Source organism: Pygoscelis adeliae, unplaced genomic scaffold, assembly GCF_000699105.1.
Source record: "Pygoscelis adeliae isolate BGI_AS28 unplaced genomic scaffold, ASM69910v1 Scaffold36, whole genome shotgun sequence".
NCBI lineage: Eukaryota > Metazoa > Chordata > Aves > Sphenisciformes > Spheniscidae > Pygoscelis > Pygoscelis adeliae.
Genome location: NW_008824934.1, coordinates 15,601 through 35,865, shown reverse-complemented (window position 1 = coordinate 35,865; position 20,265 = coordinate 15,601). Strand labels below are relative to the sequence as shown.

Genomic DNA, 20,265 nt, shown 5'->3' with positions numbered 1-20,265 from the left:
ATCAGCGTAATTTTCCTAATAAAAATTTCTCTGTTGCTTGCAATCATTAGATAAATTTGCACAAAAAACAGTTAAGATTCTAAGTTGATAAATAATTATTTTGAAAACTGGTTGTTTGAAGCTGGTAGATTCTCTATCACTTTGATGAGAGTTACTTGGCTGTCCTCATGCAACAAAGGTACTTCGTGAATGAGAATTGCATGAAACAATCTCAAGATGTTATTAGACATATGATTTAAATTGTCACAAAAATTAATTTACTATATTATTTGGTCAAAATTCTTCGAAACAAACAGACCCCCAAACATATATTAAACAGAACTGTTAAAAATTTTTAATCTGTATATCAAATCCCTACAGAGAATATCTCTTTTTTTCTTCTAAAATGTTAATAGTAAGACGACGACCACGACATGGATCTCCAAGTCAATTATTTTCTTGGCTATTAGAAGACTATAATTTTCAAAACTGAAGCCCCATTCCTGCATGAAAAACCTTACAAGGGTGACTGGGATGCAAAGACTGAATCCAACTTCCACTGCATTCAATGGGAAAAATTCCATTGACTTCAGTGTGCCTTGGATAAGAGCCCTGGCTGTGGGGTTTGATCCTTTTTACTTGCTGGTGACTTTGAAAAAAATCTTTGTTCTTGGTTTTGGTTTTCTCTGGAAAAATTCAAGAGTTTGAAGGCAGGTGGGAGAGTCTGGCCCAAGAATGGGGGCATGGTCACTTCATGGACCATAAGCACATACTGGCCTGAAAAAGATAAGGGAAAGTTGGGAATTAAACATTTCAAATGAGGAAAGAATAAAGCAAAACCTCCCCCAAACAAAACAGTTTCAGTACACAAACAGGGAGAAGTGACAGGAAAAAAGTTACAATCATAACAAGTATTTAAAACAAAGTATGAAAAAAATTATACAATTCCAATGCCAAATGCTGTTATATCTACTAAATCACAAATAGAAGACAACTGTAATCGTTGAGTAGCCAGCATGACAATTTGTGCTACCAATTAGGTTTATCCTTTATTATCATATACAATAATATCCCAAACCAACATACAGTTAAAATAGCAAAGACACCTCAATGGTAATTTAAACAGTGATTTATGATAATATAGGATTTTAATAATGGCTGGTGTATCTGTAGGATACTTTCTATCAAGAGCTCTCAGGTAATAAAATAAACAATAGGCCAAGTCCCATAAGCATGTATAAATGTACTCTCCTTCATGCATACGAACAGCATTAATAGCTCCTATGGGACCATTCATATATTTAAAATTGGATGAGTACCAATATATATACAACTCCCATGAAAAGCTGCCATGACTGTGTAAGACTAACACCAACAGGCCACCAATCCACTACAAGATTTGTAATAATAAGAAAAGTAGTGAATAGAGAAAGGTCAGCTGAGGACTTTTATGAAAATGGCCCTAGAATCTGTAGTGTCCTTGCATACCAGATGTATGAGTTCAAAATTTTCTAGAAAATAATGACAGCCTTCAAAACACTGACAAATAGACGAGGAGACAATCATTGTTCTGCCTTAGCAGATGGAAGGCTAAACTCAAATAATAGAAATGCATGGTGGTTGTGTAGTGTAAAGAGCCATAGCTGGAAAGTCTGAAAATCAAAGTAGATATTACACAATGGAAATAATTTTAAAGGAATACCGCTTTCCCCTACAGAATGAGACTGAAAAACAAGAAATAGTGCAACATGTCTGAAAGAAGTATTTTTAAGATACAACATACATTGCACTGACACTAGAAAAAAAATCCTAACTTACAGATTGATCAATCTCTGACCTCTATCAATCTCTTCACATGCAAATCTTCAATGAGACTTCAGCTTGCAGCTTTTGGTGCTAGTTCTGAATTATGAACAGAAAAGGCATTTCTTATAGGAACCTATGAATCTGTAGGGTGCCAATTAAACAATTTAACATCTCCTAAAACTCAACATCTCCTGCCTGTATTATGAGTTTCTTTGCTTTACTCTATGCATATAAAAAGGATCAAAATATAGGGTATTTACCATGCACCTTATGGAAATATCTGCTAGCTGCTCTATTTCTGGTGTATTACATTATCCAGACAATAGCCTTTTTAAATATCTGTACGCTATGTACAGTACAGATCTTGAACTACCATATATTCTGTATATTCCAGAGAGATAAACAGAAGCACAGATTGTTTTTTCTCCAGTAATTTTTTAAAGATAACATAGTCATTTAACTTTTTAACCTGAACTGCTTCTAATTACAGGGTTGTTGGTTTTTTTGTTTGCTTGTGTATGTGTTTGTGGGTTTTTTTAAGAGTGTAAAAGCTCTTATAACTGGTAAGCAGACCAACAAAAAGAAATTAGGACCCCTCAGATCAGACAGAAACATTTTAAACCCTTAAAGGAGTAAAACTGAGTGGAATTCACGAATTCATGACTATAGCTCTTTAGAGTAATCAATTCCAATCACTATTAATAATATAACTTTCCTTTCAAAGAATTACTTTCACCTTATAAAGTCAAAGCTTGTAACCTCCTTAATCTTTAATAGAGCCTGCAACAATTACTGTAAGGCATAGAGGATCTACAAGTTGGAAGCCCTGTGTGATTATCTCTTTTTCCAACAGACTCTTCTGACGATCATAAATAACAGTACAATTACCATAAAAATTAACAGTACTACAGTTAAAGAAAATCATTATGTAAAGGTTTATGAATTTTGCAGCCACTAATAGACATAAGTTAATGAGCCATAGGCTTTCCAGAATATGATATCAGATATTTTTCCACCAATGAAACCTTCAGAGTTCCAAATCCTTCAGAGGTCACCAACTTCAAAAATAGAATAGAAAGTTACTGTTTAATACTAATGTGAGTAAAAATGAAAGCGAAGTGTTATAGCAAGTATCACGCATGGCAATTTGAACAGTCTAATAAAACAAGATAAGGAAATCTACCTTGTCAACAACTTGGAATGAAGAAAGACAAAACTAGAATATTGAAGATGAGCAAGATGCATTTTGAATACTCTCTGCATATTTTAAATTCACACGTACGCAGATTCATAGCTTTAAGCTAGAAGGGAAAATTAGGATCAGGGCTTACAGACACCAAGTAATGGAGAGAAATTTATCATGCCCCTTGGAAATATGTTCCCAAAAAGGTTATTGTAAAGAATGTGCATTTTGACAACAGCAAATAAAGCTGATCTTCCATTCCATTACCCTTATGCTGTATGCCTGGGATGCTTCAAGCTCACAGTAACAAAAATATCAAGGAAGCATGGCTCCTATAATAACAATGGCCTTTGTTTTTGTCAGTCATGTTTTTAAAGAAATGGCAGATATCTGAGTTTTTAAAATTACTAATAAAACTCACTACAGCACAAGAAACGAGTATACATCATCCATTTTAAGGAAATAAAAGGGTTTTGTTTTTTTTAATCTTTTCCCTCCAGTCAGGAGATAATAATATTCCCCCTTGGACAGTAACTGCCAATTTCTTGACTTAAACAAGCAGGTACAACCTCACCAGCATAATTCAGTGACATTATTTGATGTGAACTGATGATCTGGACCCAGTGGATAGCACGTTGCACTGCTTCTCCTGTTCCTCTGTAGCCTTAAGAACATGCATTTATTCACACTTTCTCATGCTATTGCCACATATTTATTTTCAAAGTAAACGTCAATGAAAGCTTCCTTCCATATGTGACTTTGTTTTTTGGTGTCATAAGAGCAGAAGACTGAAGGCTCCCACAATCTTGTTTATAATCATGTACAAGATAAATATAATGGTTTTAGAGAATATCAGAAACAACAGAATACTAATTAAAAGTAGCACCCAAAATTGTCAAGATACATGACATATTAGACATTTAATCAAGACACTAAAGATAAATGTTTTGAAAGAAAAAGTTCCAGGAAAATTTGACTGGTTTTCTTTACTAATCCTAGAAGTAATTTAAGAATTGACATAATCTTCATGATCAATATGTTCAGTCCTGAAATTATACTATAAACCAGCTTCTACAGCTTTTCAGTTGATGAATATGATAATACAGACAGGGAAGAAAAAAATCTTTACCTTGTAATGTCTTCGAATTCTTTATGAGGTGCTGATCTTTTTGTAGCTTGTATTCTTTGGATGTCATGTGAGATCTAAAGATTAGAATAAATATATTGTTACTACCAATAATGATGCTTACTTACATGTTGATGAGAGCTTGTTGTTATTAGCTCATAAGACAGTTCAAGACTCTTCCTCCTGTAAGATGTTTTGTACTGTTCACTTTAATGTGAAATACTTGGCCACTTTCAAAACAATATAATAACAAGCTCCAGATCCTTTAGGCTGGATTTTCAAAAGCATTCAGTATCCTGAAGCCATGTTGCCTTCTTTGCCAAAATAAGCTAAATATTACCAATTGATGTAACAATTTAAAAGGTGTAAACATATTTGTGAGATAAAAAAATTATACTTTGAAAATTATAAAGGAAGTGTCTAACAAGTACTACCTGAGTCACAGTCACAATCATGTTACACTATAGACTACAAAGCCACTTACATTAAAATAGTGTACAGATTATTCACATTTTATAGTACACATGTTGATACTTTAGTGTATGAAACTCCTTGTACATGAGAAAGCTTAAAATATATTGAAAAAAGCTAGTATTTAAATAGTTATCCTTGTATTTCATAAAAATAAACACTTCTCACTACTGATGAGCAATGAAAATGAAAAAGGTTCTCTCTTCTTCTTCCATCATTTATTCACTTCTTTCCTACTTGAAAGTTATTAGGACATTCATAACAAAGCACAGAACAACATGATTATTAGGAAGGTATTTAATTGTGTGCTTATGTCCCATGAAAAACAGACTGATCTAGTGACACTACAATTGTACTTTGTGGGAAGCTGGATTTAAAGGAGATTACGTGCTTTTTATTTTACCAGTGTTTCAACATCATCCTTGAAAAACTCTTGGCAATTAAAAGATTTTGATCCTAGAGGAGAAAGCCTCAAGACTGCTCTATAACATGTGATATGAGATAGTATAGGAATGGTATTTTAAAAAAAACACATATCAATTGGAGATCCACTATTGAATATAGGTGGTAAGAATCATATACAAGTAAACATAAAAAGGTTTCTACAGCCTAGTTACCTTAGAATTACAATTACAAAAAAATCAGATACTGCATCTTAAACATACTTACATATTCAAATTTTACATGTACATTTTTTAATGGTAAAACACTAAAGACAAAAGATAAAAATGGCTTCACTTTAAAGGGGCTGGGGCGGGGAGGAGATACATCCCAAGAGTCAAGTTAAAGATTCAGAAGTCAGGGCTAGGAGGGAAAAGGAAGATAATTAATTTAGCATGAAGCATAACTAAAGCCTGTCAGTCTGCCAACTTTAAGAGAAATAAAAAGGTTTACAAGGATCCTGAGAGTTTTTACAGAATCTCTAGGGTTTTGAAAAAATAAATCCAGAACAAGAAAAGAGTTCTGAAGTACTCTGCATAAACAGATTTTAAAGACACTGATTAGACTGTGAGAATAATGGTATGGAAAGATTCCTCTAGTTCAAAATTAGACTGTTCTCTGGTGTTATGTTTGCCCTCCTTTATCATCACCGACTGCATCATCAGTAGAGCTGTCTTTTTTCACAGGTGCATCGCCCTGTCAGAAACCAGGGAAGATGTGCTTATGGTCGACCCAAACATATCAGTACCATTTTGAATAATATGGATAAGCCTATGTTTGGCATTAAATGTACAGGCACTGCACAACACATACACAGTTATTCTTCTAAGATGAACCACATGTTCATGCTTAAATACCAATTCTGATTGCCTTTGAGTTGAGTAATTTCTGTGTTTTGGAGTGTCCATATTCATGGCTTAACGTAAGACAACTAAGCAAATAAAAGTCTTCGTAAGCCTTGGCCACTCTTTTTATGGGAGGGGGGTAGCGCAGGGGGGGAGAAAGGGGAAGCTTCACATTATTTTCTTCTACTTTAAATTAATTTTTTTCCTCTTATTGTTTTTTTGCAGTAAGAATATATAGCGAGGTCCTTTGAATTGCATAAAAACAGGAGTTAAACTGCAAAACCTGCACCTATGTGAAAAACTTTAATTCCATATCATCATCACTTTTTACTTCAAACTAAGATGTAACCTTGTACTTCATTGCTCAGACAATGTTAACTGTAGGAGAATCACAGAAAGGAACCAAGTTCATTTAAGACATAAAGCAATTTTGAATTGCATTGATTACAGTGATCAGTCTATCACTTTAATGTCATCTCAGCTGGCATTTATTAAAAAGACATACATGTGACAACCCATTGATCCTTAACACTGTAGCTGAGATAAAAAGTCTATTTGCAAAGGAAAATTACTTCTTTAATTAGAAATGGAGTATCATTTTCTCTTTTCTTTGTTAGAACTTCAGCAGCCACGGATGAAATATATCATGGGAGGGGTCGTAGAATCTGCCATCTAGTTTGATTTAAAAGTCTTCATAGTTAATCATTCAAAGTTGTACAAATGAGCACTTGAGATGGGAAAGAAAACAGGTATATTCCACCTGTATGAAGGCATTCCAACTCACTACTGCTTAGGAAAGGTCTCAAAAAGGAGTGCTTTACTTCCTGGTGGACTCTGCCATAAGACTGAATTTCAGGGGACAGGGTCACTACTGCTTGAAGTCCCTCTCTACACATGGAGTAAAGCAGCAAACAAAAATCGTTCCACAGACTTTCTGTAAGATTTTCAATGAGTTAACTATGGCCAGGCATATACCTCTCCTAACGACAAACTACTGAATACAAGTATTTGCTGAAAAAGAATCCAGCAAATATTTGCCAAAGAATATACTGTAGAAATGACTGAATCTTGCCAGTCATTTAATGTATATGGAAAAAATAAATCGCTGTCTACTAAAAGATATTCCACAAGCAGATGAAATGATAAATGTGTCCGACACACTGTGAAGGACATGCTGTTCTATAAATTCCAGGAGGATTCCTTGTCGGTGAACAGAATTTTGAAGCCAAGTAATTTAATCTGTGGACCTATAAAATCCTATTTTTAACAGTCTGTTTTATCTTTGTACAAATCCAAAATTACATATTTGGAAAACCTTACCTTTCATACAGTGTCTCTTTTAGCTCTAGGGATAGCCAGTCTGATTCTCCGTTAAGAGGCGAATCTATCAATTGAATTGCCTTCTTTTTATAAACTGTATTAATGATTTCCTATCAATCTCTCTCAGGAATGCAGGGGCATCTCCACACTCTACAGACGTGCATTCTACCACTCCTTCTACTGTTCTGTCAGTATCATGACCTTTGGGAAACAAAGACAATGGTAAGTTTGCATGACTCATTACAAACTGCTATTATGGTTTCAACTTTGGCAGCGATCTTAGTGCTGCACTACTAGTTTTATTTTATACACTGCCTGAAAAGCATGTAACTCAGCAGATACGGGTTTAATTTCTCTGAGTTTTCAGGATGAAAATCGTGAACTAATACTACGGTGGAGTACACAAGTAAATCTGCACACTCTTGTGGAAGTAGACTTTTTACATCAAGTGGAATTAATTCTGGATAATTAACTCCTATTCCATTTCCCCATCAATTAAAATCAGAAAAATTCAATGCCCTGCTGATTTTTTAGCTGAATACAGAGTCTATATAGTAAAAGATGTCCAGACTGAATGATTATTTACAACAAAGGTCTTCAGGACCTTGAATTATTTGGATTCTTTTGTGCAGTATGTAATATTCAGGATTTACTTAAATTGCTGCCTACCAATAAACTACCAGTAACTCATCATCTAGTCATAAAAACAACTTAATTGGACTGCTATTAGATATTTAATTGCCTTCACAATGTTTGTACAGTATTTGCCTATAAAGCTTTAGATAATATTGCCTTAATTCATCTGAGTAAACTATCAATTCCCTTACAACAATAGACAAAAATCTGCATTCCTGTTTTAACTTTCCCCAGGGCATGAATGAAAACTTTCAGGTGGCAGATCTTTATTTTGCTATAAACTCTCATTATGGCAAGGCAAGTTGTCACAGATGACGGCTACTGAAACATTTAAGTGTGTATCTCCAGCCATTACGCAGGGAACAGGAGCTGTGCAAAAATGCCCTGTACAAGCTCTGAAAATTTAGCTCTCAAACATCTAGAAATGCAGAATTGATTGGCTGTGATTATTCTTCATAGCAAATAATTTTCATCTTTAACTAGACTCAACTGGTGAAATACTCAGCTGTTATCAATCAGTGAAAGTAATTTCAATATGACTATGGCTATTTTACAGAAGATACAAATTTGGCCCAAAGTTTGTAGTTCTCTTTGAAATAGCTCTGTATGAACATGCACAAATGTAAATTAATAATTTATCTGCTGCAGGGTAAGGAAAGGAACCAGCACATACAGAATTTGGGGTTTAATCTCTAAAACTGGGCAGGAAGATCTGAATTGGGATACTAGAATCATGATTATTCAGCTGAAACGGAGAATCTGGGCTCCCAAGGTTAGGTTAAGATTAAGGAGAATTCCTGGTCTTAGTATGTGTTACTGTTTAAGTGGTATTTTGACACAGAGCTATGTATTTACAAACATAAAGAGCCTAAATTAGCAAATTCTATGTAAAGATATCACTTTATGTCTAGAACTTGATGAAATGATTCCAAATACTTTAGAAGTATGAAAAAATTTCTATTCAGGATGGTGGAACAATTTGAGTTGAGTGATTTTTATATTATTAGTTTACAAAAGGTAAATTACATATAGGAGGCTAGGACCATACAATATAACAACAGAGATGGAGAGTCTCAGTATCCAGAACTACTGCTCTGAATACAGGATACAGTTGCTGTATAGAATGACTTATATGAAAAAAATTAATGGATGGAATTCATATCTGCTCCAATTCCAGAATCTAGTGTAGGATGATGCTAATATCATCTAATAATATCAGGATCAAAGATGAGTGGAATAAAACTTCCAATTTTAGATGCTCTTTATCTGCAGGTGTGAATGTATAATGAATTCTCGCCACTGGCTCTCTATTATAAATCCAATGATTTTGTACTCTATGACAGCAGTTTCTACAATTTTCTTTTGGCACAACCTGCTTGGAATATATGACAAAACAGCAGGGTGCCAAAACGTTTTTCTAAACGATCTACTTTGCAAGACAGCTTCCAAGTGTGACCCTGATGAATCTTATCATTACTCTTGGAATAGAATAAACATGAAAGAAAGAACCCACATATCATTTACTTAAGCGGGCATTTCTTTGTTTCTTTTACATACTACTTCACATCCACACCAAAGTATTCATTCCAACATACAAAGCATTTTAAACCCAGGTTAAATAAAAAAACATTATTGGGTAGGATAGAATCGCACTATGCCTATTTTTGAATCCTCCTGTCTCAGACAAGTGTAATGGATCATTTGATGTCATCTCAACTACCATGTTAGCTCTAGTCAACTGAATTGCTCTTCCTATCCATTCCTTGTATGGAACTCTCTAAATTAGGTGGCAGAGTTTTTCCAGTGGACAAACCCATCCTCTGGCAGACTACAAGGGTCAGGATCTGACAAGATTCAAGCTACAGGATAAGGCTGGATGACTCTATACTTTAATTGAATATCAGATCATTTTAATGGTACAGAGAAGCATTTCACTGCAATTTGTAGTGACGGTTCAGTGTTTACTTTATTTGGGAAGAAGTGTTTATGTGCAAAAGCTACATCAAAAATGGGGAGGGGATCATTATACATCTTGAAAAATATAGCTCTGAATTAAGGTAGATTCCAGTTGCAACCCGAATTTCCAAAGGCTTCTAATTTTTTCATCTTAGCATGACATGCCTTGCTGCAAACACCAAGAAACGGACAATGCGGATCAGTAGAATGCACTAAGAAAGGTTGCTGAGGTATACATATACAAGGAAGAGTGAGCATAAAGAGAGTTAACTGCAGTTTGTTCCCTCCTCCTTTCTCAGTCTAGGAACCCTTCCATATGCTGTGTTCTATTTATTATTTCTGCATTGCATCAGGAGGGAAATATTCACGCTGAGCCACAGGGATTAAAGACTGAAGCTCTAGAGAAGTCAGATCACATCCGTCATATCCAGCTGTTTTCAATTCCAACACCTCACACCTGCTTTTATTTATTATTCCTGGGCTAGACAAGACAGGGCTCATTTTTCACTCTTTAAAAGCTTTCTTAAGAAAGACACAAATCAATCTATTCCTTTCCCTTTTGCCCCTGCAATAGCCCACCAAAACAACATTAAGACAAAGTACTGACACGGAGGAGATCTGACCTAATGGGAAGCCACCGAAATCCTGAGGCTGGACAGCTCCCCCGTATCTCCCAGCATGGTGACAACATTGCAAAATGGAACAGGAACACCATCAACTACAAAAATTTGCTGTTAGCATAGACTCTTAACCCCATTTACTCCCACAGATTTCAATTGCCTTGTTGTTAATTTACATTGGAAATGGACTCATTGGGTGGCAGTGAATTCACAAACTAATGCATGTACTATATGCAGCGGGATCTCCACTTTTACCTATTTCAAGCTACTGTTCCACAGAGCCTGTTCGTTGGCAGTCCAGCTGAATTGCTTTCCTATTCTCTATTAGGAGATCACACTGCCACAGCATTTGATAGTCCTTTTTTTATCAAGTAATTTTTCCAGACAGGGACTCATAAGTCATTCTTTTTGCAATCTTCTCTCATGTCACAGGCTAGTCTTACATTAGGATCTTCCTAATTAACTGCTCAACAGTAATTATTCAGTGACATTTAAAATGCAAACCAAATCTACCAGACCTCCTTGTACTTACTGCACAAACACTTTCCCATTTGCAGTTGTTCATCTCATATACCCAGCATACCAGGTTATTATTTGATGGAGCAAACTTGTATCTTGTTTGCAATTCATTCAGTTGTTATGGGGGAGACATTCTGCTTCTTCCCTTCTTTGCAACTTGATGATCAGGATATCCACAGTAGCTAGACTATCTGACTCACCAAGCATTATGCTTTAAATAAGCATGAGCACCAGAAAACACAATGTAACGTGGAGACATACAGGTGACAGTGGAAGCCAATGAGAAAACAGCTAGTTGCTTTTGAAAATGTTACCCTTGAATACATCTTGCTTTCTTGATAAGCGAAAACATGGATTTGAACATGATGGAGCTGGTGGATGGAGTTGCAATACTGCTTAAACATAAGCACAGAATACAGACATTTCTGTTCTACACTCCCGAATATAAACAAAACCTACTAAAGTGATTTTCTGTATGTTTCCTGTACTATTGAAGATTTTCACTGCTCCCACCCTACCTTCCATAGGTCTGCTGAAGTCATACAAAGCAGTATTTTCAGGATCTAAGCTGCTTTTCCTGTCTCTACAGCATGCCACCCCTGAAAATCTCACTTTAAGCAGATTTTCTTGCCACTTTGGAGGCTGCCTCAGCACTTTGCATGACGCCACAGTGCCTGTCTGCATGAACTATAATGGTCAGTGAGCAGTGAGCCTGAATCCTGCAAAGGAACTCTATGAAGATTCAACTGAAAGGAGGAACAAGGCAATTCCTTGTTGAGGACAAGAGCAGATCTACAAAATAAAGGATACTCCATAACAAGAACTACCATCAGTCTGAATTCAAAACCGAACTGATTCATTAAAATTTGGATAGCATGAAATAAAACATACCTATAGTTGCCATAATACTGATGTGCTGTAAATGCCATCCGGTTTTTGGAAGAGTAATGTACACTTATTAGACAGACATCAAGGCAATTGCCCATGATACAACGTTAAAAAAAAATAGATTGTATGGTTTGCAGTAGCATCAAGTCTCTATTCAAGTGTAAAAAAATTAATTGACTCCATCTGTATTGGCCTAATGACTGATTAAATGACTAATCACGGAAGTCTTAATTAAAATCATTTTTCTGTACAGAAGAGGATGGAGGGAGGAAGGCAATCATTAATGTGTTATAATGTATGTCAGATTCCATTTGTGCCATTTACTAACAGCCTTAGTAATGAGTAATTATGCACAAGGTCATTCTGTAAACTTTCTGCATACATCAGACTGATTGGATTAGGGCTTGGTGCTTGGCTAGGTTCTGCATGTGCCTGCTTTTTTCCAGTCACAAAACAGGTAATTAATATTGCTCAGCATAAATAATAAAGGAAGTTGACATTTCTTCTTCCATCTTCGCACCAGCCAACCCAGCCAAAGATTCATATACAACTTTCATACGTTGTTGCATAAAGTCCCATACCTCATACATTAAATCAAGCCCATCCTCCTCAGCTATTCAATATTCCTCATGAATTGACAGGGATCTCCGTCACACACTGAAATTCTGTAATATGCAAGGAATTTTTCCTACATCAATAAAATGAGCAGGCAATTAAAAGAATCCTTTTCAAGTAAAGCAAGGTGGCAGTATAAAACTTAAAATAAGTTTTATTTGCCAGCCACCTGACTACCCAGATGCATGCATACCTTTGTTATGGAAAAATAACAAGCTGCTTCTACATCAACAGCTGAGACTAATCTATTTAAAACAATGTATTAAAATGAGCAATGGAATAAAAAAAGTGCGTCTTGAGATTAGATAAACCAACTTTCCACTTGCATGTAATTCATATGTAGGACCTACACTTTTTGATGAAACGCATATAAAATGTTAAAGTGCAAAGTATAAATTGTAACACAGAAAATATTTTGTTTGCTGACTGCTGTCCTGAAGTTTCTAGAAAATCTTATTTGCAGCCACAGTAAGTCTGTCATATCACTAGCTGCAACACTCATGCATATCCCAGATGACAATACACTATCTCATGTATAAAACAAAGTTTTTTATAAAACTAAAATTAAATATGTCTTAACAGGGAAAAAAAGAAGTTGGCATAGCCCTGTCACTATTATAAACAAACGTCCAATTCTGTAAACATTACTTTCCTTCAAAATCCTGAATTCAAATGTGCAGCACTGATGTGAGTTAGAGTTGCAGAATTAAGTGCCAAGTAAGTTCCAGTTCTTCTAAAATAACTGAATCAACTTTTAGTACTGAATAAGTTTCTGCAATTACTGTTGCCTCTTTTTCTGTGGTCAGTATTCTGACCAACAATCCTGATAAAAAAAGATCTCTGCAGTGACACTGAAAATGGACATCCTCCTGTGAACATACAATGTGTTGCTTTAAAGCATACCCAACTGATTAAAAATAGTGCTCAGAATATGGATGGAGAAGCTAAAGGGACAAAAATAAGATGAAAAGAATCTTAAGTCATGACTATGTAACGTCCAATTACACTTTTGGCATGATTAAGTACTATCCCTCTAAACCATTCAAAGTCATTCAAGTCACAGAAAAATACATGTAAAGCTACATCAGCCACCTTCATCCAGATTTCACGTAAATACAAATTTCAATTAGTTTGAATTAATTATAACACAAACTTGACCCTACTTACCACATAACTGAAGAAAACAAAAATATGTGACAACAAATCTCTGCTTGCAATGTCAGTGTCACATATGAAAGAAGTTCATTTTACTAATAAAGGAAATTGAATTGACTGATAGATTTAAAATTAAATTCAGCTATTCTATAAATGTAATTCAGAGTTTTAAGATGGCTCTCAAGGCTCAAAACCAGCAACCACTCAAATGTGCCACTCTCTGGGCTTCTAGAGAATTAATGAATCTTAGTTTCATCTTCACTTGAAGACACATACCTTTAAAACAACCACAAAATCCATCACCACCAAACCAGAACACTCCAAAATAAACAACATACATATGGCACAGTGAAGCTTTCATAACCTGAAGATATTTTTATGGAATAATTCAACACAATCTGCACTATTCTGCTAATGCAAATGAAAACTTGCACAACTACCTAAATTACAGGGTGATGTGCCACTCTTCATCTTCATAGAAATGTAGGAGTTCCTGTTTCAATCATTTCTATTGTTTGAAATACACCAGATAATAATGGAGTGGCTGCCACTGTAGGCAGAGACTGACTTCTAGGTGAAGCTAATTAATGACTCAATGTATGACTTACTGTAGGTTTGAAGGAATTACTAGACAGTGGTGAAGATCGATGTGCGAGACAGCTGCAAGTACATTAAGTGACCTGTCTGAAACTTCAGCACTGTCTTTCTTCTACATACATTGATTATATAGGTTATTCCTGATCTTTGATTGTGTAAAACATTTAAGACAGAGTCAAGCATTTCAAGTACCTCTCAAGTACCTGAAAAGGTAAATCCCCTTCTCAGCACACAAGTACACACCCTTCACATCATAGTATAAAAGTCCAACTAAGCTTGACGGAAAGACAGCCTTCTCCCTCTTTTTTAGTTCTTCAAGTATTTTTAAAAAAATATTAAGGTATCTTATGCCCAAAGACAGACCACAGAAGAGAGATGGCATCCTATGTGAAGGCACCTTCAGCTATTCTAGATCCAGAAATTTGGGAATTTGCAACTCTCTAGGCCACTTAATAGGATAAAGCAAAATAGGTTCAGACTAAGGGGCTGGAATGCAGCCAAGCAAAGCCATTTAAGGAAAACCACAACAAAACAAAAAAATGCAACAGTCTACACTAAATTCCCTGGTCACACTGCAAAAATGAGGGAGACAGTTGCTGGACGTGGTAAATGAAGCATTTTTGAAAGTACTTGAAATAGTTAGGGATTTCTATTATTAGCCAGTGCACATTGTCCTGTCTATTTCGACATAAACATGACTTCTCATATTGGTCAAAGACGAAAAAATACCTTGTCTGCTACAGAGAAGCTATTGCAAATCAATGGGACCAACCTGATTAGACACTGGAATCACCATGCCTGCTCCTACCAGCAAGTCCCATTATAATTATTTTATGCTTTGCTATTAGCTGAACTAGTGAAAAATGTGGAGAATTAGTCACCATGGCAGATTTGCTCAAGTCAGTATTTTAAAAAGCCTGTAACCTATTGTACAGTAAATAAATTAAAGCAAACATGGAAAAGTTACCAATAAGCAGGCTATAGTAAAAGTCACTTTCATCACAACCCAAATAACGGGAAAGTTAAACAATACCTTTCTCTTAACTGTTGCAACTGTCATCCGTCTCAGAGGATATCTCCAGACTCATTTTGTCACTTAAGAAATGCAAATTAGATATCCCCTATTCTTCTATCTGTTTTGTACAGTGAGCACAATTTCTGCATGAACGTCCAACTGTATTTCCATCCTCTTTGTGTCACAGAAACCTCATTTACCAGTCATTCTTCTCCATATGAAAAGATCTATAATGAGGAGTCTTTCTGTCATTGCCCTGCTCCTCTGAGTCAGGAATTTTCATTTCCCCCTAATACTTGCTGCTGTAGCTGCAATTTCATTTACTGTCATCTCATACCACAGCCTTAGTGCAAGCACATCTGTGGCTGGATCATGGAAAAGATTCAGTATTGCTTTCAGAGTTGCATATCGATTAAATGGTTATGAGAAACCCGAGTTTTTATTTACTATGTTCTCATATGGTACTTATAAAAAGGAAGGTTTATTTACTGTACTTGAAATGACAGTTTATTCTTCCAGATAGTCACCTAGCAAAAATATATGAGAATACTGAACATAAAAAGTAGGACTAGGAAGTCTACTTGCATATGCATTCCCTCAGAAAACAACTGAAAAGCCATAAAGTTATTGAAAAGCTAAAAAAACCCTTTTAATTCACATCTAAACAGTACCATGAAAGAAACCTATTACTTTTTCTTTTTTTGAACAGCATTATTTTCTCAAAACATTTCTACTGTTCTCTTCTTTTTAACACACATACAAAGGAACTTACACAGGCTGAACCACATTTAGCTTTGGCGTGACTCCAGAAATCAGTTGTATCAGGATAGATCACCTCAATGTAAGAAAGCAGTAGATGCCATATTCTCTTTGTTGAAAGCTAGGGTTTCTGTAAACCTGTATCCCAACATTTACAAGTTCTCTTGCTTTCCGGGCTATTCAAAGCTACCTTGACTTTTTAAAAAGCCTCTTACCTTTACTTTAGTTGCCTGCCTGCCACACCTTTGCATCAGCAAAATTACAAAACGAGCATCTTCTCTTTTTCCAATTGGAACTAAAGGAATGGGATTTGAAAGTTTGTGATGAATATCTAAAGCAGATAAAAGTAATGATGGTTCATTTAGCTGTTAAGTGTTCTAGTATGATAAAGGAGACCTAACACTTTTCCCAAGTTGGGCTTCTGCAGACGCCTTATTCTCCCCTATAACAGGGTAAGAGGATTTAAAAGTCCACCTATACCTTGACATTGGGCAAGGAAAGCGTACTCCAGTTAAGATTTTACAGACTGCAGTTAAGTTTCTGAGTTGCAGAGTTGGAAATGGATTTGTAACTTCTATTTGCAGCATTAAAAATCATTAGTTTACACAGAATGTCCCGATTTAAAAAAAACAAAAAAACAAAAAAACCAAAAAACCCCCAAGCCCCCCCAAAACAAAGTCAGTACTGTTGGGGGGTTGAAATAGGAAGCTACCTGAAAAATGTCACAAAAGTTTTAATGAAGCAAATCACAAATGTTTCAACAGCTAATTTGAATTCCGATAGGTAAATGTAGAACAATATCTAGGCAATCTGCAATTTGTATGTAATTGCACTGATGGAAGTTAGAAATAACTTTTCTCTTTTTAACCGATAAGGATGCAACTTCAGGTAGGATTTTGGATTACATCCTAATTCCTTTTTATGATAATGATAATTCTTCCTGGTTCCTGCATGAAGGAGTTTGCCATTTGTCCATCCACAACTGAAGATACACATTCAAAGAGAATTTTGATATTTCCATTTTAATTAAATATTGAGTCTATGAATCTCAACATGGAACATAATACGAAACTATAGAGTGTATGCAAAATAAAATATTTATACCTTCCTGAGCCTGTAATTATGAAACAGTGCAAGATAATTCTTTCCTATCAAGCAGAAAAATGCAATGCCAGTGTTGTTGTTTTCAAACAGTAAAAGCACAGAAAGCATGCCAATCATGCACTGAAAAATCTACAGCTGGCATTTACTTCTGATACATTAACACCACAAAGGGTTATAATATACTACTTTCTTCACCTAATTCCATTCTAGACTTTCAGAAAACTCAAACTAGTGTCTTTTGTGTTTGTTTTTTTTTTTTTTTTCATAGAGCAGGGATTTTCTGCGCTTAAATAAACTATAATTTTTATGTTGCCACAGTTGTTCAAATCACCCTTGCAAAACTTGAGTAACCTAGTAAGCAGAGGAAAAGTTTTTCTTCTCTATGTAATTCTTTTCTTTTTAACTATCTACATCATATGTAATGCAATTATGGAGGTTCATTTAAACAAACCAGCAAGGTTAGATATAATTACTCAGTGTAATCACAGCAACACAGAAATTAGAGCAGACTGCAAAACTTAGCTGAAAGCCCAGGTAGTAGATCTGATGACAATTTTAAAGGTGTAGTGAAACCTCCCACGCCTACTTCATTTGAAGGAGGGGAAAAAAGCTCTAATAAAACAAGAAAAGCGGTTAAAAAAATCCCCAAACACCCAAAAAACCCAACACCAAACACTCTCCAAAATGAAGGACTGAGAAACATTGTTTTTACAAGCACAAGCCTGGGTTATAAGGAAGTAAAAGATATATTGGCATAAAATGTGAAGGGCAATATTATATTACAGTGGTCAGCTAAAAAAAAAAGACAGGGCCATTTATCCAAGAGAGTAACACCATTTAGAAGTGGTGTATTGCAAAGAGATAAAAACTGCTTTCAGCAGACAGCATTCTCCAGCTGAGCAGTAGGAATACTGATTCACACATACCTGCTGTCTTCCATTTTCTCCTGTGAGACTGTCATCTTCTCAGCTTTCTCAGCAGATATCCTGCCACTTGGCTTTTTGCCTCCTTTCTACAGAAAAAAGAAAAAAAAAGTATTTCTGTAGTGCTTAAGGAAAGTGCCAAAAATGGTGTAATTTATGATGTGCTAGTGTTTTCCTTTGCATTCATAAGTTAAGAACAAATGCAAAATCATCAGCACTTGAATATGGTGGATTTTGATTTACATCTATTAAGATTCTTTCGTGATTTCCTATGATTTATTTCTGCAAACAAAATTGGATCCTGGTCACTAAACTATTAGCATCCCCTACAGTAACTCAAGCCAAATCATGAAAAAGAAAAGCCAGAATGCACAACAACAGTCAAAAGAATTTGAAACCAGAAGTTGTATCAAGTTGTCTGATCTGAAATTCTTACCTGCTCTTCCTTTTTAGAACTGAAATCTTACTGGGAGTGAAGTAAATAGTTATCTTATCTACACCTGAACTTTAAGAATGGGTAGATCTCACTTTCTCAGTTCAAACAATAGTACCTAGGCTTTTCCCTAGTATTTTCCCAATACAGTTTCAAGCCTCCAGTTAGTAGACCAAGTTATTTTCTGGACTATTTCGTGGAATTTTTAAATGCCTACACCATTGTTTTCTTCATTTTAGTGTACTGTATCCATGCAAATACAGTATTTTACATTAAGGTTGGCATAGACAGAAGTTTAATAGCTTTTACTTTTCTTTTTCTGAAATATTCTTCAGGATCCCACTGTAAGAAGTACTGCAAAGCCTGAGAAATTATGTTAACAGCATTACACAAAATAGGGGTTTTTTTCCTCTTTTCATTCAGGTGTAACAGAATTGATGCCCTCTTGTATGGTTGTTGTCACAACCAACATAGCGAACAATTACATAATACTGCAATTACTCATGATAATTTTATACCAGCCCACCCCAAAGGAACTCAAATTTCACAATTAGACAGACTCATAGAATCATTAAGGTTGGAAGAGACCTCTAAGATCATCGAGTCCAGCCGTCAACCCAACACCACCATGCCCACTAAACCATGTCCCTAAGCGCCTCATCTACACGTCTCTTAAATACTTCCAGGGATGGGGACTCAACCACTTCCCTGGGCAGCCTGTTCCAATGTTTAACCACTCTTTCAGTAAAGACATTTTTCCTCATGTCCAAATAACTTCTGTTCCCTGCAAAACCTGCAAAAAGGCTGTTTTGGTCACGTTGTTAAATGAGCGGAAACTTGAAGAAGCATTTCATAATACAAACCAGAAGACAGGAGAATGCTTTGGTAGGTAATTTCCCATCCTGGCAGGAATATTTTGTGTTGGAAAGCTGTTGTTGAATAATTCAGGACAAAACCTAAAAATAGCAGTGTGTCTCAAATTCTGTGGGGTGAAGTGTGAAAGAAAGATAATATTCTAACTGTAATACCTTATCCTAGCTAGAATACCTTAAAGTAAGAAATTTCTAGCTGCGAATGCTGCAGTTATCTCCACAGTGCCATAACTTTATCATTATATGGCAAGATAAAAGTTAAGTCTTTGCCTCTGCAAGGACATTAAATAACATCCTTCTCTCCATTAGCTTTTGCTGTAGTAGCAGTATTTATTCTCTGGGCAATGAATGAGAACCACACTGCTTACAGAATAACTCCAGGTTCTTAATGCACTAACAGTTTCAGAAAGGTTCCTGTCACTAAATTTAACCTTTATTATTATTATTATTATTAATTGATAGCTCTTGTGCCACACAGGTTCGAAGGAAGTGTCTAACACTGAGAAGATACTTTTAGCAGTGCACTATAGTCACGAGGCTAGTATAACTGTCATCAGGGATGGGAAATCAAGTTAAAAAAAAAAGGGACCCCACTCAACATTTCTGCTTTAACAGTGCAGAGAAGGAACATCAGTGGCCCTTTAGGGAAGAAAGAAGAGATAAACATTTCTAGTGCAAACATTTTCCTGTTTGACACAAGCCTTCAAGAGGTTTGCCCGTAATGTATTTATTTGCACAGTGAATGTCAAGATACTTACAGTAACAAGCAAAGACTACAGTCACTACAGTCATGTGATCTGAGGAAGCACTAGAAACAAAGAACTCTTGAATTCAGACCCTGGTTCATTGTATGACCTCGAGCAAGTCGCCCTACACTGATGCACAGGGAAGTAACGCTACATACCTGGCTTACTAGGAATGGCAGAATTATTTAATTGTCATTAAGTCTACAGTTGCGAACAGTCTTTAAAAAGATTAAGTGTCATAGGCTGTTAGGCCGAC

At 35.6% G+C, this 20,265-nt stretch overlaps 1 protein-coding gene across 1 annotated transcript; it reads right to left on the bottom strand.

Annotated features, from left to right (window-relative positions):
- Positions 1 to 379: 379 nt before the first annotated feature.
- On the bottom strand, positions 380 to 18,041 carry MORN1 (MORN repeat containing 1). Its single transcript, XM_009325130.1, has 3 exons — positions 17,962 to 18,041; positions 4,098 to 4,171; positions 380 to 756 (listed from the first exon to the last, which is right to left on the bottom strand). The coding sequence occupies exons 1-3, from the start codon at positions 17,994 to 17,996 to the stop codon at positions 569 to 571; spliced, it is 297 nt and encodes a 98-aa protein (XP_009323405.1). The 5' UTR covers positions 17,997 to 18,041; the 3' UTR covers positions 380 to 568.
- Positions 18,042 to 20,265: the final 2,224 nt, after the last annotated feature.